The 25860-nt window shown below is 32.1% G+C and overlaps 1 protein-coding gene across 2 annotated transcripts in view; it reads right to left on the bottom strand.

The window, feature by feature from the left end:
* LOC134696716 (SWI/SNF-related matrix-associated actin-dependent regulator of chromatin subfamily A member 5-like) overlaps positions 1-25860 on the bottom strand; it is a 53847-nt gene that overhangs the window by 6021 nt on the left and 21966 nt on the right. For both annotated transcript variants that reach the window (XM_063558639.1, XM_063558640.1), the window contains exons 10-25: positions 25390-25499; positions 24838-24974; positions 24345-24434; positions 23193-23314; positions 22586-22738; positions 21653-21785; positions 21175-21320; positions 20060-20260; positions 18993-19055; positions 18205-18294; positions 8611-8787; positions 7969-8055; positions 5968-6021; positions 4698-4787; positions 3252-3461; positions 1114-1493 (exon numbers count right to left, since the gene is read on the bottom strand). In XM_063558639.1, the coding sequence (XP_063414709.1) occupies positions 1114-1493; positions 3252-3461; positions 4698-4787; positions 5968-6021; positions 7969-8055; positions 8611-8787; positions 18205-18294; positions 18993-19055; positions 20060-20260; positions 21175-21320; positions 21653-21785; positions 22586-22738; positions 23193-23314; positions 24345-24434; positions 24838-24974; positions 25390-25499 (2243 nt within the window). The remainder of the gene's footprint in view (positions 1-1113; positions 1494-3251; positions 3462-4697; positions 4788-5967; positions 6022-7968; positions 8056-8610; positions 8788-18204; positions 18295-18992; positions 19056-20059; positions 20261-21174; positions 21321-21652; positions 21786-22585; positions 22739-23192; positions 23315-24344; positions 24435-24837; positions 24975-25389; positions 25500-25860) is intronic.

Raw genomic sequence — 25860 nt, 5'->3', positions numbered from 1 at the left:
CCCTCTTGATATGGATAAGCCAAATGTATTTAAAGTCAATTTTTAAAGAAGGATCTTGACATGCATCATTAATCATAAATTTATCAATGGATAATTTTTAAGTATAATAAATAAAAGCCATTCAAATGCTTCAATGATGATCGAGATTGATTCATGTTTAACTTTTAGTAATTGTGGTATTTTTAGGTGGTCAGTTTTTTGTAGGTTGAGGAAGCCAGAGTGTCTGAAAGAGAACCACAACCTTCAGTAGGAAAACTGACAATTAAGTCTATTAAAAAAAATTGGGAATTAAATCTACATCAACTACAGTGCTAGAAAATGAAAATCTATTCAATGAACTTAGATTGCTTTTTATCAAGTTTATGTAGATTGTTTACTTGTCTACATTGGCTAGAAGTATAGGGGAGGGTTGAGATCTCTTAAACATATTTAACCCGGATGCATTATTTGCGCCTGTCCCAAGTCAGGAGCCTCTGGTCTTTGTTAGACTTGTGTTATTTTTAATTTTAGTTTCTTATGTATAATTTGGAGATAATATGCTGTTCATTATCCTTGAGCTAGTATATATATTTGTTTAGGGGCCAGCTGGAGGAGGCTTCCAGGTGCGGGGATATCTTGCTGCATTGAAGACCTGTTGGTGACCTTCTGCTGTTGCCTGTTCTATGGTCAGGTTGTTGTCTCTCTGATACATTCCCAATTTTCATTCTCAATATTATGTTAATGATAATTCAAAAACTTTGTATTTAATTCTATAATTCTTTGCAAAGGGAAATAACACTTGGGTTGTATCCCTACCTATTCAGATTCAAGCAAGTAGAATGACATGCAATTCTTTGCATCATTGGACCTTTGAGGTTTGAATAAAGTTGTCCAATAAGCAAACATACCATACCACCTCTTTTTATCATAATTTTGCTTCTTTTTTTTTTTAAATACAGTTTTATAATTTAAAAAATTTGATGATGAAATTCAAATATAAACAACGAAATAAAATACATTTATATCACATCTTTTTTTCAATTTTTTTTTCTCCCTTTCAAAAGAATCATATTCACATTTCTAATTTCAAAAAATGCTCTTAATTGTCAAAAATATAACAGTATATAAATGTACCTATGGCAAACTACGGTTCCATAGAATGTTCCTATACTCTTATCACCACAAACTCTACAAGGATGGAAACCAGTATCTGGTTGATGATTCTCCTTGTCTGTGACCGAGGGAAAGGTACCAGAGTATTTAAACTCTCCTTGAATGTAATGGTCGACAAAGGACAAGAATTTTGTCCAAACATCTTGGTCCTGGAAACATTTCTTTTTGATAATAGATACCATTTCTGTCTTCTCATCCTTTGGGTTGAGTTGCTTCCCTTTGTTTGCCATCTGATTTTCTGCTTCATTTATAAGTGCTGTTATATATTGTAACTGTTTGATGATACTGACTACACTTTGATAAGATTCAAATTTAACTTTCTCCTCTGTTGGGCCAAAGTTCTACAATAAATATTTTCTAAAATTGCTTACAGTGGAATTTGTTAGTTTTTTTTAACAATTTTTCATAGATATTTGAAATTGTGGTAAAATCTACATACAAACAAAAAATGTGTATTTCATCAAAATAAAACAATAAAATGTGTGGTTTACCTTAATTACAAAATAATTTTTAAATATACCAATATAGATCTCCTGTAAATAATAATGGATCCACTTATAAAGATGTACTAAAACTTGCATTTATCTGTAGTAATTTTTGCCTTCCAATTAACTAAAAATATTTGGGAGAAATGATTTTTATTTTAAGGGTGTTGAGGTTTGACAGAGGGTTTGTTGTATATTACTGTTACTTTTCCCCATCTTTTCATGTTATTTGATACAAAAAAAATCACTAAATGTATGTTTTTCACTCTATTATATATTGAAGATCTTTCAGTGATCGTTGGTTATTTTCTATGAACAATTCTCATATGACCAGAACCTGAGGCCAAATCAAAATATATGTGTGGTTTCAGTATAACCCATCCTACCCTAGAACTTTTTTTTTCATTTCTGAAAAATAAATTTCAGACGATCTAATTTTGAGGATTGTGAATTAAAATAATATAAAATTCCGTCATCTGATTTTTCATCAGAAGTATCTGTTATTGATAAAATGCAAGAATTCTTACTAATTTGTTGTCAAAATGCAACAAAATTAATGAAAAACGTAAATGAATGTCTTTATTTTGCAACCAAACACTTTTAAAATGGCCGACTTCCAGTATTGACGTGTGTAATACCAGAAACAATTTCGGTAAACACACAATTTTTTTCTTGATTTGGACAATCCAAAATGAAATTTAGAAAAAAATAAATAAAATTTGCTGATCTACCGAGCCTATTTAAAAGTATGTAACTGGAACCTCACATATATTTTTATTTGGCCTGAGATCATGTAAATTATGAAACAAATGCAAGGTTTGCATTAATGTGATTAATGCAACTGACAAAGTATCACAATAATAAGAACTTGCATTCTTTTATCTGGCACATTTTTTCTGAATTCTCAACAATAAATCTACAAAATTCACAATAATATTTTAAACAAATGCATACAATAATTTCAAAATTTACCTTTACCAAAAACTAGGGGCTCTCAAGAGCCTGTGTCACTCACCTGACTCTACCTTGGATTTTGAAATAATATTAAAAAATGTAAAATTGTAAGATATGTATTATGATGTTTGAGGCTAAATTTGGTTTAAAATTGTTAAGTTTGCTTTCATTCCATTCAGTGGTTCTCTAAAGTACACATTTGTATGCATTTCCGATAGGGTCCTATGTTAAGCTAAGTCTCTGCTGACAGCCATCTTTGATGATGATTGGGTACAAAGTAACAACACTTGGTCAGCACCTCAGAAGGAAAGTTTATGCTATGTTTGGTTTCATTCCATTCACTGGTTCTCTTAAAGAAGACATTTTTTTGTATTTCCCAAAGGGTCCTATGTTAAATTAAGTCCACGGCTGGCAACCATCTTGGATGATGGATTGGCTACAAAGTAACAACACTTGGTCACACCTCATACGGAACATTTTTGCCATATTTAGTTCCATTTCATTCTGTTGTTCTCTAGAAGAAGTTCAAAATGTAAAAAGTTAAGGACGACGACAGACACCAAGTGATGAGAAAAGCTCACTTGGCCCTTTGGGCCAGGTGTGAGCTAATAAAAAGGGGTATGTCAAATAAAATCCTACTGAAAAGATGAATAAAGTTACCATTTTTTTCATAAAGTGATTCCAAGCACTTTCTAGTCGTTTCCTCTTTTGAATCGTGTTCAGCTCTGTAAGCTTTGAATCGAACAGGGACATCATGGAGAGTTGTTTGTAATATCTTTCGTCATCTTTCCCAGCGCAGCCTTCAAATCTCTTCCTTTCCGACAGAGGCAGATTGTACCATTGGTTAACACACTTCACATTAAATTCAGACTAAAATAAAATAATATCTAAATTATAACATTAGATGTAACAGCTATCTCACCTCATTCCTCAATTCAAAATGAATTGATGTCACATTTCATGATACAAGATTTCAAGTGCACAGTTAAATAAAAAAAAGAATTTTGTTTTGATGATCATAGCAAAAAAATGTAATAATAAGTGTTGAATGCTTCTATTAGTAATTTCAAAGGGATGTCAAAACCGTGCATATTTTTTTAGAATGAAGCACTTTTTAAAATTTATTTAGGGGCCAGCTGAAGCCAACCTCCTGGTACAAGATTTTCTTGTTGCTTTGAAGACTAACAGGGGGTCTTTGGCTGATATCTGCTCTTTGGTCTGGTTGTTCTCAATTTGACATATTCCCCATTTCCATTCTCAATTTTATGCTATGTTTCAAATAAGTATGTTCAAAGATTGTTTTTAGGATTTCTTTGATAACCTTGGCTTTTGTAACTATTTCAGATTTAGACAAGAGGCTGTTAATCTGAGTATGGTTTTGACCACTATTGAAGGCCATATTAATACTGTGACCCACTCTTATTAACTTCTATGTCATTTGGTCATACAGACAAAAAAGTTGAAAGTAGTGTTAGTTTTTTATGTGTTACATATTTGTTGTTTAGTTCATTTTGTTCATTAGGCCATCAGTTTTCTCGTTTGAATTGTTTTACATTGTCATTTCTGTGCCTGTTAAAGCTGACTATGTGGTATGGGCTATGCTCATTATTGGACCGTGCTGTGGACTATAGTTGTTAATTTCTGTGTCACTTGGTCTCATTTGCAATCATACCACATCTTCTTATATTTGTTCCTTTTTGTTCCCTATTAGCAATATTATCACAATGTTTTTTTTTTTATGGAATTAACTCCCTTTATCTACCTGGATAGTGTCATACAGACATAAGCTGAAAGTGGTGTTAGAAACTAATTAACAAACAAATAAGTATGTAAACCTAGTAAACGGATGCCCGATCTGTACTATCATTTTCCATGTTTTGTGGACTGTACAAATGAGGTAAAATCTCAAAATTTGGCATTAAAATTATAAAGATCATATCATAAGGAACATGTGTACTAAGTTTCAGGTTCTTTGGACTTCAACTTCATCAAAAACTACCTTGACCATAAAACTTTAACTTGAAGCTGGAAGAACTAATGCACAGACCAGAAAACATTTTGCCCATAAGTGGGCCATTAAAATCATACAATGAATAAATAACAAACCAATAATAAATCTTCAGGTCTGCTAACTCTAGCTTCTTCAACACATTGTTGTAAATAAAAGTGAAATGGTGATCTCCAATAACCTTTGTACTGAAAATTAAGATTAGTAATTTCATCATTAGTGTTGTTTCCAATATATGTTTATTATAAAAGAATATTTGTTTTGAGAACAATCGACACAATTTTTTGTTTTAAGAAGAATTGACACAATTATTTTCAAGTCAAGTAAACATCAATTCAGGCTAGTGTCCTTTTATATTCAACTAACCCAATGTTCTAGTAGAGCTTCAATTATTTTTAAGCATAGACTGTCCAAGTGAGCCAAGCCTCTGAAATGAAGCATGTACTTTGACCTATAATGCATGGTTTACTTCAAAAAATTGTAACTTAGATGGGGTGTTGTCCGTTGGTACTCATACCACATCTTCTCATATCTAAGTAAAAGTTGTGTTCATTTTTGAATGCAGTATAGAATAAAATTTAGAATGAAATGGGGAATGTGTCAAAGAGACAACAATCTGACCATAAAAAAGACAAGACAATACAAGACTAACAAAGACCAGATGCTCCTGACTTGGGACAGGCGCAAACATGTCGCGGGGTTAAACATGTATATGAGATCTCAACCCTCCCCTATACCTCTAGCCAATGTAGAAAAGTAATCACATAACACTACACACATTAAAATAGAAGTTTACATTCTCCTTCTTTGGTTTCTGGTAGTTATCTCATTAGAAAATTATACCCCATTGCTTGAAATATATGTCACTCTATTGATTTTGTATTAATATTGTTTCATAGATCTAATTTATTCATTCAGTGTATGTTCACTTGTGTTATGTCTTTTGATTGAGTTAAGACATTTCAATTGATATTTTATAGTTGGCTTTCTATGTTGTGATGCTACACTTTTGTTTTAGATAAGGATGAAGGTTTGGTACCATTAAAACATTTAAACCCGCTGCAATTGTTTGCACCTGTCTTTATTTGGGAATCTGAAGTTCAGCAGTTGTTGTCTGTTGATGTGGTTCACAAGTGTTTCTCATTTTTATAGAGATTAAACAGTTGGTTTTCCACATTTGAGGGTTTTCCACTAGTAATTTTTGGGGCCCTTTATAGCTTGCTGTTTGATGTGAGCCAAGACATTACTTTGACCGGTTTGATGGTTTACTTTTATAAATTGTGACTTGAATGGAGAGTTGTCTCATTGGCACTCACACCACATCTTCTTAATATATATATATTACATTAAAAGAAGTTAGTTAAATACCCTATTAAGGTCAAACTGTTCCCGTACAATTTCTTCTAATCTTTTTTCACTCAGCTGAAAGAAATAAAAATCCTTTCATCAAAATTTTGGTCAATTTTTTCAAGCACACAATAATTCATTGATTATAGAAAAAATAAATTGAGAATGAGTTCGCCACTGTAAATATGCATTTGTCCACTTCCACATACAGATGCAGAATTTGCAAATTTTACCATTTTGTGATTATAAGCATTGTGCATTAATTTCATAACCTTTGGTTGTGGCAAACTAAAGTTAAAGAACAGAAATGACTGATTAAACATTTTTTACATTTATAAAGGGGGCATAACTCAAGAATTTTAAAAGAGATGCCACCCAATTTCAAATTAAATTTGTGTTTATGAAGTGATAAACATTGTGTATAAGTTTGATAACATTTGGTTGAGGCAAACTTAAGTTGAAGAATTGAAACCAAAAAGTACAGCCAGTTTTATGACCATATATATAGCATGCATAAAGGGACATAACTAATGAACAGTAAACGTGTTGTGACCCAATTTCAAACTTGATCAGTGTTTTTTGGAAAACCATTTGAATGGGTATAAGTTTTATAACATTTTGTTGAGGCAATAGAAAGATAAGACAATGGAAACAAATTTTTGGGTAGTACAACATGAATGTACAGAAAAATTCTAATGGAAAGGCAACCCATCAACCCCTACACACAAACTAAATTTTTAGCAGCTTCTTAAGATTAAGATTTGGTAACAAAACATTACAGCAAAACAAAAAATTAAGTGTTGCCCTTGACAATTAGGTAATCTTTAATAATAATTCGGGCCGGGGCTGCTCAAAAATTTATTTTGTGTGTAGGGGTTGGTGGAAGGGAAATACTCAAACTTTTTGATGTATGGATGGTTGCATTTCCCTTATAATTTTGTAGGAATTATAGCCAAAAAGTTTTTTTGTGAATGGGATAGGGATCTCAAAAAAAGTGCCTCCCTTTAATATATCCCCATGGGTTTATTCTGGAACATCCACAACATAAACATAAACAAGAATGTGACCATTGTACATGTTTGTCTAATCGTAGTCATATTTTATGTACAGTGGATCATGAAACTTGAGTAAAAACTCTAATTTGGCATTGAAATCATAAAGATCATATCAAAAGGAGCTTGTGTACTAAGTTTCAAGTTGATTTGACTTCAACCTCATCAAAAACTACCTAAAAAAAAACTTTAACCTTAAGTGGGACCGACACACAGACCAGAAAACATTATGCCCTTAAATAGGACCTAAAAATTGGTGGAGGATCAATTGAATTTTAATGAAAAGAGAAAAAACTGTAAGAGCATAGAGTATTTTTTAGGTAGCAAATCTTACTTCAATATCATATTGAAGTAAGATTTGCTACCTATTATATCCTGAGTCATTTGTAGATTTTTTATATGCATAGCTAGAAGTCTGTAACTATTTTTTTTTTTTTTTTATTAATTTCCTTTTTACAAATCAGAGCTCTAATAGCTTGAAGGGACTCTATATCTTACCTTGACTGCAGATCTTACAGGTTCTCTTGGCCATGATATTTTAACAGAGATCTCATGGTTTGAGAGACTATATCTTACCTTGACCGCAGATCTTACAGGTTCTCTTGGTCATGATATTTTAACAGAGATCTCATGGTTTGAGAGACTATATCTTACCTTGACCGCAGATCTTACAGGTTCTCTTGGTCATGATATTTTAACAGAGATCTCATGGTTTGAGAGACTATATCTTACCTTGACCGCAGATCTTACAGGTTCTCTTGGTCATGATATTTTAACAGAGCTCTAATGGTTTGAGGGACTCTATATCTTACCTTGATTGCAGATCTTACAGGTTCTCTTGGTCATGATATTTTAACAGAGATCTCATGGTTTGAGAGACTATATCTTACCTTGACCGCAGATCTTACAGGTTCTCTTGGCCTTGATATTTTAACAGAGCTCTAATGGTTTGAGGGACTCTATATCTTACCTTGATTGCAGATCTTACAGGTTCTCTTGGCCATAATATTTTAACAGTGGAATAACCAATGTTTTGTGTGGCTTTATCTAGCTTATCCTGAAATTACAAGATGAATAGTAAGACTTTCATACTTATATAAGAAAAGAAAATATCTTCTTATTATATAAGAGATAGTTAGGCCATGGAAAATTAATTGTTGGTTTCCCCTAACATAGGAAAAATTTTAAAGACCCGGCAGGCAGGCTTTTTTTTTTGTGACCATGCGTAATTTTATATCTATATGTCTTGTTTCTACAGCAGAACTTTAATCTTACATATTTCCAACACTTTTTGTTGTCTCTGCAAAAAATCAAAAAAAAAAATCCCAGAAAAACCATGAATTATTTTTCCATGGCCTTAGCTATATCTTTTTATATTACCAGCATCCAATTATAAAATTGATAATAGAAATGGAGATGGGTCAAAGACACAGCGACAAAACCAAAGTTCAGAAAACAGCCTAAAGAAACCCAACACTATATACTAAATACTGCAGCTGGAGTCATCTTTAAGGCAAATCCTAATCAATATTTATACAATCTATATTTAGCAACTACATTATACTTTGCGCATTTAGTGCAATCTTTACCCCACAAATATAAAGCATTTTACCAAAGTTGTTTGTATCTTCCCCATTGTGTTGACAATTTCTTCTTTGTATCGATTCTTGAGTTGCTTCCCTTTCTCATAATTATCTTCATCTTCTTTCATCAGATCAATATAAACCTGTCTCTGCTCTACAGTCAGGTAATTCCACTTTTTTATAACAGCTCTACTGAAATGATCCATCTGAAAAAAAAATATTGATTACATAGAAAATCTTCGGGCAGTTGCAGCCCTTTATTAAAATTTCATAGATTTCTGTTTACTATTACTAAAGTTATTGTGCTAAAACCTAGAAAAATGCTTATTTGGGCCATTTTTGGCCCCTAATTCCTAAACTGTTGGGACCAAAACACCCAAAAACAACCCAGGCCTGGGGTTATGGTAATTTGTAATTGTAATGAATTGTAATATTACATTTTTTGGATGTAATGCAAAGTAATTTGTAATGCACATTTTCTGCATTACAATTACATGTAATGTAATGATTACTTACGTTAAAAATTTATGTAATGCCTCCATTACAGTACATTACTTTTCATTACAAATTGGTAAAATAGATAAAATTGAAGAATATTGTATAATAAAAATAAAATATTAACAAAAACTAAAGAAAGTATGGAATAAAATTTTTGTCACAGTTAATTACTGTATTAAATAAATTACATCAATCTTTAAAACACACATTAAGGTAAGAAATATAAAATGGTAAAAAATATCAAGTCTTTGATCTTGGTTTCTGATATATTTGTAATATGATATGGAAATATTTTGGTGTTTGGTGGTCTATGAAAAATCTTATAAAAAAATTATCAAACAAAACTATTTAGATCAATGAAAAAAATATGAAGATGAAAATTTCATAATTCTATACGCACCTTACATGTATTTCAATGAAATATTGAATATACTAGAACACACCCGTGATATTGCGGTTCCGTGACTGAATTAAGGTATATAACTATGCGCAAACCTTATTTTAGTATTAGTATTGTCATCTGATAAAGTCATGTCGATTATAAGATACACAGTTTTATCTCTGCTTTCAAATCTTTCTGTTTGAACCCGTCGAACTGGAACTTATCAATTATTGGTAATATTAATTATTAAGTAACCAAAGGTCCTGGAATGGAGTATTTTTTAATCAACAACATTGTCCTATATTAGTTATAAATAAAGATGAATTCTTTGATTCGCTGTTTTACGTCATGTATTCCCACTAACAAATTGAAAACTGTTCCTCATTTTTAGTCTTGTTTTCTTAGAAAGTCTTACTGATTAAAATACTACAATAGGTAGCTTTTTGACAATTTAGTAGTGTCAACCCTGTGATTATGACCCGTGTATATAGCATATTAACTATGAATACACCGTTTGGTGGTGCGCCTATCAGATGCGGAACGTACAGATTAAGTAATAGGTAACAGGTGAATATATTATTGGTATCGGTATCGGACTCGACCCGGAACTTCTTAATTATTGGCAATATTAATTACGTGGAAAACAAAAGGGCCTGGAGTGGTGTAATTTTCAATCTACACCTTTGTACTATATTAGTGATGTATAAAGTTGAATTCCTTAATTCGTCGTTTTTACGTGATGACGGCTGAAAAATTGGACTTCGTAATTTTAGTATTATAGATATCAAACAACATTTTTAAATCAAACTGTGGTTTGGGTCCTGTCTGTGTTGTTATTTCATCTAATTTAATATCACAATGTTTTTATTGCAATCAAATCTTCTCAACTTATGTTTGTCCTCACAGAACCCTTAAGCATTTCACAAGATAATCCTTTAATGACACATTTATTATATCCCTTTGAAATCCTTAATGATGTCTTAATGATTAAGTGATTAATGTAAGAAACAAAATTATATGATAATCTATTTATTTTTTACCACCACCTAAGAAACTTGAAAGTGACTTTTTCAGTTTCATGCCTCCTACTACTCCATCAAAGAGTGTAGACACAGGTATTGTGCAGTACATGATGTTGACATCTACTTGTCTGAGCCATGTGAAGAAATTTCAATCAATGCACTGGAATAATGGAAGTCAAATTCAGTGTGCCTTTCTTCTTTGGCTTATACAGCTATCAAGTATTTAGCCATTTCCCACACATAAGCTCCTGTAGAAAGGCTTTTAAGTATTGCCAGAAAGGTGTACAGAACTGATCGCTGTTCTCTTAATGGCATCACATTTAAACCACTTATGATGATAAAGTGCAATGGACATATTAATTAACCAGTATTTGAAGTCTATGTACCTAACACTGTATACATATGTACATCATGTACATATACCTCTGTTTTGAAATGCTTTTTGTTTTTATATTGAAAAAGTAATGTGTAATGTAATGCATTACACAGGCAAAGTAATTGTAATGTAATGCATTACATGTGAGAAAAAATGTAATTGTAATTGTAATGGAAGAATCACAAAGTAATTGTAATGTAATGCATTACATTGCAATGTAATGGCCCCAGGCCTGAAACAACCCCAACCTGCCTTTTATGGTCATAAACCTTGTTTTAAATTTCATAGATTTCTATTTATTTTTCCTAAAGTTAGAGTGCGAAAACCAAATGTCTTTGGAAGACAACGATGCAGACGCCATCGTCATACCAATTCATTTACGACCAAAAATTTTTAAATTTTTGTGGTCATATAAAAAAGACATTTAAATTTTATATGCAAAGAACATGGCAATTATTTACCAAAGGCAGATATTTTGGAGCTTTTTTAATCATATCAACATTTTAAAAGTCATCTTGGGACAAAACAAATTGATTTTTTTGTTAATTTTTTAACCATATCATGAAGTTACAACTAATAGTGTAAGAAATAAAATTTGTAATGAAAACAAAAAAGTTGATATTTTTGGGGAATTGTTTGTACCCTCGAGTCTCCTTAAATCTTAATTGAAATATGAATTTTCTATCAGATCCTTGTCAAGGCAATAACTCTTGAATTGTTCCTCTTCACTCTGTTCATGCATTATTAGTTAATTGTAACATTGTTTTAACTTTCAATTTTAAAAGGTGCCCTGATTTTCAATTTTGGTTAATGAAAAAAATAATAATTTCATGATTTTGATTTAAAGAAATTTTTATTAGTAAATGTCACTCATCAAATCAGGGCTATCTCATTAAAATGAATATGGGTGGGTTCTTAGAAAGGGAATTTAAATTATTGGATATGGGTCATGTTTTTTTTTCTCGGTATGTGTCTTATCATTATGCAAAAATTTTGAAAGGCCCTTCCTCTCCTCCCACATTGTTTATGAAATAGCCCTCAATTCCAGAGGGATTTTTTTTAATCAAATTAGTTTTTATTCTTTGTTTGAAAAATACATTTACTGTATTGTAACATATATGAACATTTTAATAGCAACATAATAAGGAATCAACAACATAAAATAAATGAATAACGCAAGATTATTTCAAACTACATGTAATAGCATTATAATGGTGAATAAATATGAACAAATAAATTTTATTCCAAAAATGTTCCAGTACAAGATGCATTTTTTTAAATTGCTTATTCATAAAGGAAAATCAATGATAGTATATAGCAACTTAAATAAACCTAAATTATTGACTAATATAAAATGATGACACTGATTTTACATGTAAAATAGATCCCAATTATAAGTTGTAATCAGGGTCTATTTTACATGTAAAATCAGTGTCATTATGATTTGTATATAAATAATTATAATTACAGGAAGTGGTATGAGTGCTAATGAAACAACTCTATCTCTATCTAAGTCACAATGTATAACCAGATGCTCCGCAGGGCGTAGCTTTATACGACCGCAGACGTTGAACCCTGAACGGTTGGGGCAAGTATAGACACAACATTCAAGCTGGATCCAGCTCTAAATTTGGATTGTGATTAAATAGTTGACACAGCATAGGTTTCTGACACAGAATGAATGTGTTCTAATGAAATTAAAATTTTTGTTTTCTGTTAGAGCAATTCACTATGCTGTTGAATATTATTCCTCTCAAAAAAATGTTTGAAGAAATTTTCTTTTTATTTATGAAATTTCAAATGAGAAAATTGAACCCAATTTTTTTAATCACATCCCCCTTTCCCTTATTCCAAAACTAATCTCAATTAAAATTTCTAATGGAGTTTGCAACAATTACTACTCATTTAAATACATCATAAAATATTAAGATGTAAAAAAACTCAATGTTATCACTGAATGGTAAAGATTATTTTAATTTATCAGTTGGTAGTAAAAAGTGAATATACATTGTATATTGTATATATAACAAAGATTTAAGTTGATTCTGGACAAAGAAAGATAACTCCAAATAAAAAAAAATCTTACAATTAGATATTTCTTGCTTACTATTCTGGACAAAGAAAGATAACTCTAATTAACTAGAGGCTCCAAAGAGCCTGTGTCGCTCACCTTGGTCTATGTGAATATTAAACAAAGGACGCATTTGAATTCATGACAAAATTGTGTTTTGGTGAAGGTGATGTGTTTGTATATCTTACTTTACTGAACATTATTGCTGCTTACAATCATTCTATCTATATTGAACTTGGCCTAAGAGCTTCAGTGGAAAATGTTAGTTAAAATTAACAAATTTTATGAAAATTGTTAAAAATTGACTATAAAGGGCAATAACTCCTTATGGGGTCAATTGACCATTTAGGTCATGTTGACTTATTTTTAGGTGTTACTTTGCTGTACATTGTTTCCCTTTACAGTTTATCTCTATCTATAATAATATTCAAGATAATAACAAAAAACGGCAAAATTTCCTTAAAATGACTAATTCAGGGGCAGCAACCTAACAGCAGTTTGTCCAATCCATCTGAAAATTTCATGGCAAATAGATTTTGACCTGATTAACAATTTTACTCCCTGTTAGATTTGCTCTAAATGCTTTGGTTTTTGAGTTATAAGCAAAAAACTGCATTTTACCCCTATGTTCTATTTTTAGCCATGGCGGCCATCTTTGTTGGTTGGCCGGGTCACGCCACACAATTTTTAAACTAGATACCCCAATGATGATTGCGGCCAAGTTTGTTTAAATTTGGCCTGGTAGTTTCAGAGGAGAAGATTTTTGTAAAAGATTACCAAGATTTACGAAAAATGGTTAAAAATTGACTATAAAGGACAATAACTCCTAAAGTGGTCAACTGACCATTTTGGTTATGTTGACTTATTTGTAGATTTTACTTTGCTGAACATTATTGCTGTTTACAGTTTATCTCTATCTATAATAATATTCAAGATAATAACAAAAAACAGCAAAATTTCCCTAAAATTACCAATTCAGGGGCAGCAACCCAACAACAGGTTGTCCGATTCATCTGAAAATTTCAGGGCAGTTAGATCTTGACCTGATGAACATTTTTACCCCTCGTCAGATTTGCTCTAAATGCTTTGGTTTTTGAGTTATAAGCCAAAAACTGCATTTTACCCCTATGTTCTATTTTTAGCCGTGGCGGCCATCTTGGTTGGTTGGCGGGGTCACCGGACACAATTTTTAAACTAGATACCCCAATGATGATTATGGCCAAGTTTGGATTAATTTGGCCCAGCAGTTTCAGAGGAGAAGATTTTTGTAAAAGTTAACGACGACGGACGCAGGACGACGACGGACGACGACGGACGCCGGACGCCAAGTGATGAGAAAAGCTCACTTGGCCCTTCGGGCCAGGTGAGCTAAAAACAAAATTGCTATTTCACAATATTTTGCAATAAGATATTTCTTGCCATTGCGCAATACTGTGCAATTGAAAAGACTTGCTATTGCACAAAACTTAATATAATAATTTTAGATCCTGATTTGGACCAACTTGAAAACTGGGCCCAGAATCAAAAATCTAAGTACATGTTTGGATTCAGCATATCAAAGAACCCTAAGATTTCAATTTTTGTTAAAATCAAACTAAGTTTAATTTTGGACCCTTTGGACTTTAATGTAGACCAATTTGAAAACAAGACCAACTAGAGGCTCTAAAGAGCCTGTGTCGCTCACCTTGGTCTATGTGAATATTAAACAAAGGAAGCAGATTGAAAATTGACTACAAAGGTCAATAACTCCTACAGGGGTCAATTGACCATTTCGTTCATGTTGACTTATTTGTAGATCTTACTTTGCTGAACATTATTGCTGTTTACAGTTACCTATATCTATAATAATATTCAATATAATAACCAAAAACAGCAAAATTTCCTTAAAATTACCAATTCAGGGGCAGCAACCCAAAAAACAGGTCGTCCAATTCATCTGAAAATTTCAGGGCAGATAGATCTTGACCTGATTAACAATTTTACTTCATGTCAGATTTTCTCTAAATTATTTGGTTTTTGAGTTATAAGCCAAAAACTGCATTTTACCCCTATGTTCTATTTTTAGCCGTGGCGGCCATCTTGGTTTGATGGCCAGGTCACGCCACACATTTTTTAAACGAGAAACCCCAAAGATGATTGTGGCCAAGTTTGGATCAATTTGGCACAGCAGTTTCAGAGAAGAAGATTTTAGTAAAAGATATATAAAATTTACGAAAAAATGGTTAAAAATTGACTTTAAAGGGCATTAACTCCTAAAGAGGTCAACTGATCATTTTGGTCATGTTGACTTATTTGTAAATCTGACCTTGCTGAACATTATTGCTGTTTACAGGTTACCTATATCTATAATAATATTCAATATAATAACCAAAAACAGCAAAATTTCCTTCAAATTACCAATTCAGGGGCCGCAACCCCAAAACAGGTTGTCCAATTCATCTGAAAATTTCGGGGCAGATAGATCTTCACCTGATTAACAATTTTACCCACTGTCAGATTTGCTCTAAATGCTTTGGTTTTTGAGTTATAAGCCAAAAACTGCATTTTACCCCTATGTTCTATTTATAGCCATGGCCGTCATCTTGGTTAGTTGGCGGGGTCACCGGACACAATTTTTAAACTAGATACCCCAATGATGATTGTGGCCAAGTTTCAAATAATTTGGCCCAGCAGTTTCAGAGGAGAAGATTTTTCTAAAAGATTACTAAGATTTACGAAAAATGGTTAAAAATTGACTATAAAGGGCAATAACTCCTAAAGTTGTCAACTGATCATTTTGGTCATGTTGACTTATTTGTAGATCTTACTTTGCTGAACATTATTGCCTTTTACAGTTTATCTCTATCTGAAATAATATTCAAGATAATAACCAAAAACAACAAAATTTCCTTAAAATTACCAATTCAGGGGCAGCAACCTTACAACAGAATGTCAGATTCATCTGAAAATTTCGGGGCAGATAGATCTTCACCTGATTAACAATATTACCCCATGTCAGATTTGCCCTAAATGCTTTGGTTTTTGAGTTATAAGCCAAAAACTGCATTTTACCCCTATGTTCTATTTATAGCCATGGCGGCCATCTTGGTTAGTTGGCGGGGTCACCGGACACAATTTTTAAACTAGAAACCCCAATGATGATTGTGGCCAAGTTTGGTTAAATTTGGCCCAGTAGTTTCAGAGGAGAAGATTTTTGTAAAAGTTAACGCAGGACGACGACGACGGACGACGCCGGACGCCGGACGCAAAGTGATGAGAAAAGCTCACTTGGCCCTTCGGGCCAGGTGAGCTAAAAATGAGGAATCTACATACACAGTTAGATTTGGCATATCAAAGAACCCCATTTATTCAATTTTTGATGAAATCAAACAAAGTTTAATTTTGGACCCCGATTTGGACCAACTTGAAAACTGGGCTGATAATCAAGAATCTAAGTACATTTTTAGATTCAGCATATCAAAGAACCCAACCGATTAATTTTTTGTCAAAATCAAACGCAGTTTAATTTTGGACCCTTTGGACCTTAATGTAGACCAATTTGAAAACGGGACCAAAAGTTAAAAATCTACATACACAGTTACCTTCGGCATATCAAAGAACCCCAATTATTCAATTTTGATGAAATCAAACAAAGTTTAATTTTGGACCCTTTGGGCCCCTTATTCCTAAACTGTTGGGACCAAAACTCCCAAAATCATTACCAACCTTCCTTTTATGGTCATAAACCTTGTGTTTAAATTTCATAGATTTCTATTTACTTATACTAAAGTTATGGTGCGAAAAACCAAGAAAAATGCTTATTTGGGTCCCTTTTTGGCCCCTAATTCCTAAACTGTTGGGACCTAAACTCCCAAAATCAATACCAACCTTCCTTTTGTGGTCATAAACATTGTGTTTAAATTTCATTATTTTCTATTTACTTAAACTAAAGTTATTGTGCGAAAACCAAGAATAATGCTTATTTGGGCCCTTTTTTGGCCCCTAATTCCTACACTATTGAAACCAAAACTCCCAAAATCAATCCCAACCTTTTTTTTGTGGTCATAAACCTTGTGTAAAAATTTCATAGATTTCTATTTACTTATACTAAAGTTATGGTGCGAAAACCAAGAAAAATGCTTATTTGGGTCCCTTTTTGGCCCCTAATTCCTAAACTGTTGGAACCTAAACTCTCAAAATCAATACCAACCTTCCTTTTGTAGTCATAAACATTGTGTTTAAATTTCATTATTTTCTATTAACTTAAGCTAAAGATATAGTGCGAAAACCAAGAAAATGCTTATTAGGGCCCTTTTTGGCCCCTAATTCCTAAAATGTTGGGACCAAAACTCCCAAAATCAATACCAACCTTCCTTTTGTGGTCATAAACCTTGTGATAAAATTTTATAGATTTATATTCACTTTTACTAAAGTTAGAGTGCGAAAACTAAAAGTATTCGGACGACGACGACGACGACGACGACGACGACAACGTGATAGCAATATACGACGAAAATTTTTTCAAAATTTGCGTTCGTATAAAAAGTTGACAATTATAGATCAAAGTATGGCCTTCAACACAGAGCCTTGATTCTCCAAAAACAGCAAGCTATGAGCAGGGTCTATTTACATGTAAAATCAGTGTCATAATCATTTATTTATAAATAAGGGCTATTCCATTTAAACATACATCAACCCCAAAGAAGGCACTATGACAATAGGGCAGCCACCCAGAGAAGCATTTTTACAAATTTTGAAGGATTGTCCTCATCAAAACTTTGAAAAGGGCACCCACCACTAGAAGTGGTTTCAAAATGCCTTCCTGGGGGTTGATCTATGTTTAAATGGAATAGCCCTAACTATAATTAGATCTAGAGGAAGTGGTAATGAAACAACTCTATCTCCATCTAAGTCACAATGTATAAAAAGTTGACAATTATAGGTCAAAGTATGGTCTTCAACACGGAGCCTTGATTCTCACTAAACAGCAAGCTCCCAATTAATGTGAGCAAAGGCTCGGTGATGAAGGTTGTACTTCAACCTATAATTGTTAACTTTTTACACCTAGTGATTTAGCACTCATACCAAATCTTCTTATCTATATAGATAAATGATAATAACACTGATTTTACATATAAAATAGACCCTGATAATAACTTGCTGTTTGGTGTGAGTCAAGGCTCAGTGATGGACCTTACTTTGGCCTATAATTTTTAACTTTAATGGATGGAGTGTTGTCTCATTGGCATTTATACCACATCTTCTGATTTATCCTGATTATATTGTCAGACCTACCTTGTACAGTTCCTGAGAATCATGTTTTCTGGCTTCTTCTATACAGAACTGCTGATAGAAATGGCAGGCTGACTTCCATTTACCATTAATCTAAAATATATAAATCTGGATAAAAGGGGATTTGTGACTAGACATCTGTAAGGCATGCATGCACGCAGGAACCAAACAACAATGCACATTTGGATTTGTATACATGATTGCTGTAAATTTAGATATTTAGAATTTTGACCAAAGTACAAGATTAAAAATTGTCATTTCTAGAAAGATCAATATATTAATATGTATCGAATATCAGACACAAAAATGCAGCAGGGAAATTATTTTGGGACATACAGACAGACACGTGTAAAACATTACTAGAGGTTGCATTTCTGTAAATATTGACAATGCAATTTCCCAAAGGAACTCCTTTTACGGGGGAAACTGTACCACTTTTACTATGAAGTTTTGAATTTTTTTTTATCCTAGAATTGAAAGTTCATATGCAACACCATTTTTCTCAAAGGTCAAAATATAGGGCGGTACGGCATATTTTCAACGTTTATATACCCTGAACGAGTTTAAACTAACACTACCTGGAATGAAAGGTTACCACAGATTAAATGTAAACAATATGCAATATTTACAAAGTGCAACCTAGAATAGAATGGTCAACAGGATATGACATCAAGGGACAAAAAATGAATTTGAATGTGATAGGGATTAAAAAGACCCTAACCATTAAATGAAACAGCCCATTATTAGTTTCATACTTATTTCTGCTATAAACATATGTATATGAATCTTACCCTTTTCTTAAGAAAGGAAGAAAGACTTGTATCAAATAATTCCTTTTCTGAGACTTTTGAGAGCTGAAAATAAAAATAAACAATCATTTCATGAATTGTCAACATTCAGGTTTACACATACAGCGGAGATTAAATTTATTGCTTTTTAAAGGTCAAGCATGTTAGATTTAATTTGTTTCTCTACTTGCAATGGAGTATTATCAAGTGCGTGTACAATGGATGGAACAGTAATTTTTTAATTACGCAAGGAAATTTTTTGCATTTTAAGGGTTGCAAAATGGAGACTTTTTGCAGTGATTAAATTCCTTGCTTTTTGAAGACCAAACCAGTTAGATTTAATTTGTTTCTATACTTGCAATGAAATATTATCAAGTGTGTATAAGATCGTTGGATGAATGGATAACAGTTTAACTTCCAGTGTCAATTTAAATGAATATTCAAGGTGAGAACATGATGATAGACCTTGGTTTGTTCTGACTATTCTAGACCCAAATGAACCAGCGTTTTAACCTGCAATTTAACAAAATTAGTCAAAAGAAAAAAAGATGTCACCCTACCAAACAATTACTCTGACTACAAGGTAACCAGTCTTTGGTCTTACCCCTAAATGCTGGGTGCAATGAAGAAAAGCAGTTTTTAATTTGAAAGTCTTTGTTTTGAACTGACGTTGAATTTGCATTCCATTAGGACACCATGGAAACAGTGTAGGATTTTGAGTGTTCAGTAAGTCATATATACTGCCCATGATATATTATAGATTTTTTTTCCCTATAAAATTTTGTCCTGAGCTCTGAAATTTTCAAAAATTATTTCTTTGCCATGGGTTCATTAAAGTTCTATAGCATAAATGAACTTTTGCTACTAGTACAGAATATAATAAGTGAAGCAGTCCAGTGTTTCTGTTGATCCGTTTTTTCCCCCTCTTATAGCTGATATTCCCTCAGTTTTGGTTTGTGACTCAGATTTGTTTCATTGAAATCTATAAATATAGAAGAGTGGTATACTACTGTTGCCTTTATCATGTTTATATTTATCATATCCTTTATTTATTGTTTTAAGTTACAAACCATTTTGGACCTTTCAACAGCATCTCTCTTTGCTCTTCTTTCACTCTTATCTTGAAACACGACCTCTGGTTCTAACAGTAGCTGTTTCTTCCTATAATCCTGTCCTTCAAACTTGTAACATGTGAACGGTTCCTCCTCCATGGAGAATGACTTCATGTTACCATCACTAACCTTATCCAGTTTACTTTTTACTTCATCAGTCTAAAAATAACAAGAATATATGTCTATAGGAAACCATGCTATCTTATTTCCATGTGTTTTGAACCATGAAATGTAGGACAAAATCCGGACTTGTCATTAAAACAGTTCACTTTATTTTGAAAAGTGTACGGAGACTACCCTGAACCAAAATGTTAACCTGTCTTAAACCACAACTTTAAAATTGTATTGGACAAATGAAGAGACAAGATAGACATATGAACATGATGAATATAGCTTGAAATTATTGAATGTGCATATATACTGGATGATAAAATGTTTAAAAGGCATAGAACTAGCAGTTAGCAGCTTATGAAAACTCTAAATAACTGAACAAATTTTTTAGTTTTTTTGCAAGCTAGAAAGGTCAAGTAAACTTGTTTTTTGTATAACTTTGCCAGGTATATATAATACATATTATTGTATGGCAATATAATATTTCCCACAGAAAGTAACCAAAAAATAGTGTGCAATAAATTCCAATATTGCACTAGTGCAATAAATCTTCAAAATTCATGACAGCATCAACGATAAAATATTAATTTAAACATGTTAAACCAATTTTAACTTTCAAATGTTAAATTGCTATACAATAAAAGGGTTATTGCATGAATATTGTGAAATATTATCCCTTGTAGAACATATATTGCACTCGCAAACTTGTGCAATATAAAATTCTACTCTGGACAATATTCTCCAATATTCATGCAATAACCCTATATTATTATTGTTTTGTTTTAATTTGATGTTTGATACTCTTAACTTCTAAAAGGGTTTTAGTCCGGAGAGTGTTGTCACATTGGGACCTATACCACATATTCTAATTCTTATTTCTATTTTTAGTTGAAAGATATCAGTACAAAAACATTGCATTGATCTATACATTTACAGAAGAGAAATGGTACTAAATAACTGACCTTTGTTTTTCCTTTGGATAGAATCTGATCAATATTTTCATCTGTGATTTCTGAATCTTTGGAGGCACACACATGTCTGGCTCCATGTTGTATCATAGATAACATGTTCTTCTTATCTAACTTTTTAGAATCTTGTTGTAATCTCCCTGTCAAAATATTATGCTAATTAGTTCAATACTCTACCGGTAAACCAAAGACAAAAACATCTTTTTGCCGAACAGTAAATTGTTGGAACAATGTTATTACTGATAGTTATTATAGTATTTTTTTTTTAAAATCTGGCAAGAATTTACACATGAGAGTGCTAACAAGGCCATATCATAGTCACAGTAAGTGCCATAAAAATATTGTCAAAGCACATACAAATTCTGCTTCCGATATATTTTGAGTCACCAATTTTTGAAATAAAAAAAAACCTGCAATATTTCTGAATTTATAGTTTCAATAAAACAGACCAGATTTAAAATTTGAATCCAACCTTGTTGAATAACAATCCTATCAAGCCTCAGTTTCATCTCCGCTCTTTCTATAATTCTCTCCTCCACAGTATTTTCAGTAATGAATCTGAAGATTTGTACTTGTTTTGTCTGTCCAATTCTATGTGCTCTATCCTAGAAAAAGACAAAATAACTTCATTTTTATAATCAAGACATTGCTACTTTACAATTTGGTTTTGCTCAATTAATGTGAAATATAGTGGCTTACATTAACATCTTTTGGTATATATTTTGGTGGAAAGTTGTCTCTTTCCTGGAAGAGTGAAAATTACTGTGTTATCTAAAACATAAGTCATTTTGAGTTTTTTTTATTAAGACATTTCCACTATATAGTATTTGTTTTGCTTAATTGTGAACTCTTAGGGTATAATATCTAGCTTACATTAATATCTGTTGGTATTTGGTGGATAGTAGTATCTTTGACCATATCATACCAAATGCCCCTTTATTCATAATTTGTTACAGTTAGCAAATTTGATTATTTTCTTATTTTTATTCTACAATTAATATTCCCACCATTAGCTATTAATCTTTTACAAATCACCGACAATGCTGTGGTTTAGCATCTGTAAACAACTTGTTTCTGCACACCAAAGGTCAACTGTAGCATTTAGTGGAGTTAATGATGCCAAAATCTTTAGTTTTCTGTTTACTTGTAATGTCTTGTGGATCTAATAATATTTTATATGCATGTTTTTATCTTTTCTGTAACCTTTGTACTTGCAAGATTTTATACGAATAAACTGTTTATCTATCTGGACTGGTTGTTTACATTTATTTTTTGTGCCATAGTATTATGTTCATTGACTTTTTTCAAATTATGTTTTTTTATTTCTCTTTGCAAATGTCCCTTTAGTATCATTAGCCTTTTATAAAGTCTTCTCCCATAATTTTGATTTGTAAAGAGTACTAACCATAGCCTGTAAGTCACTTTGTGGATTCCAGTCTGAGTCATAGAAGATAACAATATCAGCTGTAGCCAGGTTAATACCAAGTCCTCCAGCTCTGGTACTCAACAGGAATATAAACTTTGTACTGTCTTTCTTGTTAAACTCATTGATAGCTTCCTGTAATTAGATCAAACAATATCAGACCTCAGTTCTACTCAACAGGAAAATGAAATGGGAATTGCTTTTTGATTTTACACCTCAAACTACATTTCTCATATATGGATATAATATGCATATACCATTCAAATTGTCTTTCTTTTTCAATATGACTGCTATTCATGATCAGAACATTACTATTTGATACTGGGAAAACACAAAAATAGTCTAGCAAAATCAATTATAGACACACAAAAATATCATGAAATCTAAACCCTATATATATATATATAAATATTCCTACAGTTAATACTTTCCCACATTTTTAACAATATATTGAAAATCAACTGGACCAGACTTCTTTTACTAGACCTGTACACATATATGGATGAAATAGAGTTTTCTTGTACCTGTACTTGTCCTCAGAAACTCAATAAAATAACTTTGAACACTAAGTAAGAACTGATATACATACTGTTCTCTCTGAGTGGGCAGTGCTTCCATCTAGTCTACAGAATTCATATCCCTGCCAAAACATGTAGTCCTCTAAAATGTCCATCATCCTTGTCATCTGACAGAATAATAGGACTCTATGACCTGAAAACAACAAAAAATACATTGTTTCATTCATATCACTATTTTAGACCTTTCCCTTTTTGCATGACAGAATAATAGGTCTCTATGACCTAAAAATTATGAAAACACACTGTTTTATACTGTTGTTTTAGAACTTTCCCTTTCAACATGTTTAGCTTGTAAACTCAACTACTTCCGTATCAACAGTATATATTACCAAATTTAACAAAAAATATCTTTGACTTTACTATATAGACTACTGACACAGAGATATGATTTATCTGTTTTATTCATATACTATGGATTCTTTGATATGTGTTAGATACCAAATTTCATGGGTTTCATGGGTACAGGTGAACCACAAATTTAAATGTTTAACGAATGACAAATATCACATAGGCCTGTATATATGTAGACTTTAGCAAAACCACAAATTCAAATATCCACGAAAAGTGCAAGTTTCCTCACTCACGAAAATTGATGAATCCACCGTAGCAACATCAAAGTAACCAAATTTAATTGTAGCTGCATGTATATTTGATTGGGTATCATCAACGGAGTTACATGTACAACTATACAGTTCTAAGTTATCACCACCAATGTTGTGAGTGTACCAAGTCAATCTTTGTTGAACTATGTTGACTTTGTTTGAATGTCAGTCTATTTTAAAGAGCTAGGTGTTGGTGTTTAATGTGGTCATGTGTGCAATATGTAAACATTTTAAAGTCAAAATAAAAACTTAATCTCTCACAGTAAATTGCTCTCAATTCATTTTGAGTGTTTCACATTTTACTTCTAATGGGTACTGATGAAGGTTTTTGAAACAGTTTCAATCATTATGGTAATTTGTTTTATTGCCATAGAACTGTCATTTTCCTATGAATACATGGAAGAATGGAATATAAACAAGAAGATATCTACTTTATTTTTGTTTAGGGGCCAACTAACAAGGGATTTTTTGGCTGTATTGAATACCCATTGGTGGCCTTCAGCTGTTTCATGCTCTTAGAAGCATTTCCCTATTTTATGTACTAAATGTTTCATCCCTTACCTTCTTTCTGTAACTTGGGTAGTAATTTATGTAGTACAGACATTTTCCCACATGAATCTACTAAATGTAAGTCCGTAGTAAAAGGAGGACCTGCAAAAATAAAAAGTTTGGTAACAAAAATAAGTATATATAAGTACTCTCACCTTTGAATCCAACTAGAAGCATTATGTAAGGTACCTTCATATGTTTGGTGCCTGTGTTTATATATATATTGGAAAAAGCCTTAAATTTTGATTTAAAAAGGTAAATGAACAAAAAAGAATAAGCACTGGTTGACTAATGTCAGTGTCCATTGTAGAATTTTTAAATAGCACTGGTTTTCCAAAATAAAATATAGCACCATGGCCCTATACATTCTATAATAATATCATCCAAGATGGCACCATGATAGAAAATATAGCAGGGTACTAAGGTGCTTTGATGCTCTGGGGAGAACACTGCTATATAATTATTGTATAATTAAAAATAAATAATTATTTTTTTCTGTTTTTACCTGGCTCTGCCCCCTCAAAAAGATAGGCATGGTTAGTACATTTCCTCAGCTGCATCAGAATATTTAACAATCTCATCTTATTGTTTTCTCCACAACCATTTACAATGTTTATATCTTTCAGTAAAATCTTGGTATACCTAAAATATCAAGCTAAAGTAAAGTTTTAGTGACTTACATCAAATTCTATCAGTACTGGCTTATTATTTCTCTGTTTGAAAAATATTTTTAAATGTTTATGCTAATCAAATTTATGATTTTTTTTGTTGTTTTCTTTTAGATTTTTTTTTTATAGATGGTGAAACTTCAAAAATAATAATAATGTTCGACTCCCATGTGGAATGCACATACATGTAGGTCTATATACTGTACTTTGTTGCACAAAGAATTTTGATTTTAAAATCCCATGTGAATTGTACTATAATGGTTAATCTTACAAATTGTGACTTGGATGGAGAGTTGTCTCATTAGAACTCACACCATCTTCTTCTAACTGTATATGTCTTAAAACAGTGATTTGTCTCTCAAATAAATAATAACCCAACAAAACCCTACCATTCTCTCTGTAAGGCACTTAGACCAACATATATGTAAGTTTCTTTCTTTGGTAACAGACTTTTTTCAACATCTGCTTTAATTCTTCTCAGCAGAAATGGTCTCAGAACCTAGATAAAAAAAGATGACAAATAATACAAAAATAATAGATAAAATCTAACAAGAGTGCACACGCTGAAATGTCTTGCCTTCTTTACTAATCATTGATATTATGGTGATAGTCCTTTGTATAAAACTTTACTACAAATGTCACATAAACTTAACATTAAAAAGGATAACTTAATAAAGACCAATGAACCATGAGAATGAGGTCAAGGTCAGATGAACCATGCCAGCCAGACATGTACAGCTAACAATGCTTCCATACAACAATTATAGTTGACCTATTACTTATAGTTTAAGAAAAACAGACCAAAACACAAAAATTAACACTGATCAATGAACCGTGACCATCAACACTTAACCTTGTTC

Source organism: Mytilus trossulus, chromosome 14 (assembly GCF_036588685.1).
Source record: "Mytilus trossulus isolate FHL-02 chromosome 14, PNRI_Mtr1.1.1.hap1, whole genome shotgun sequence".
Classification (NCBI taxonomy): Eukaryota; Metazoa; Mollusca; class Bivalvia; order Mytilida; family Mytilidae; genus Mytilus; species Mytilus trossulus.
Note: the sequence above shows the minus strand (reverse complement) of the source record. Positions and strands in the feature narration are given on the sequence as shown.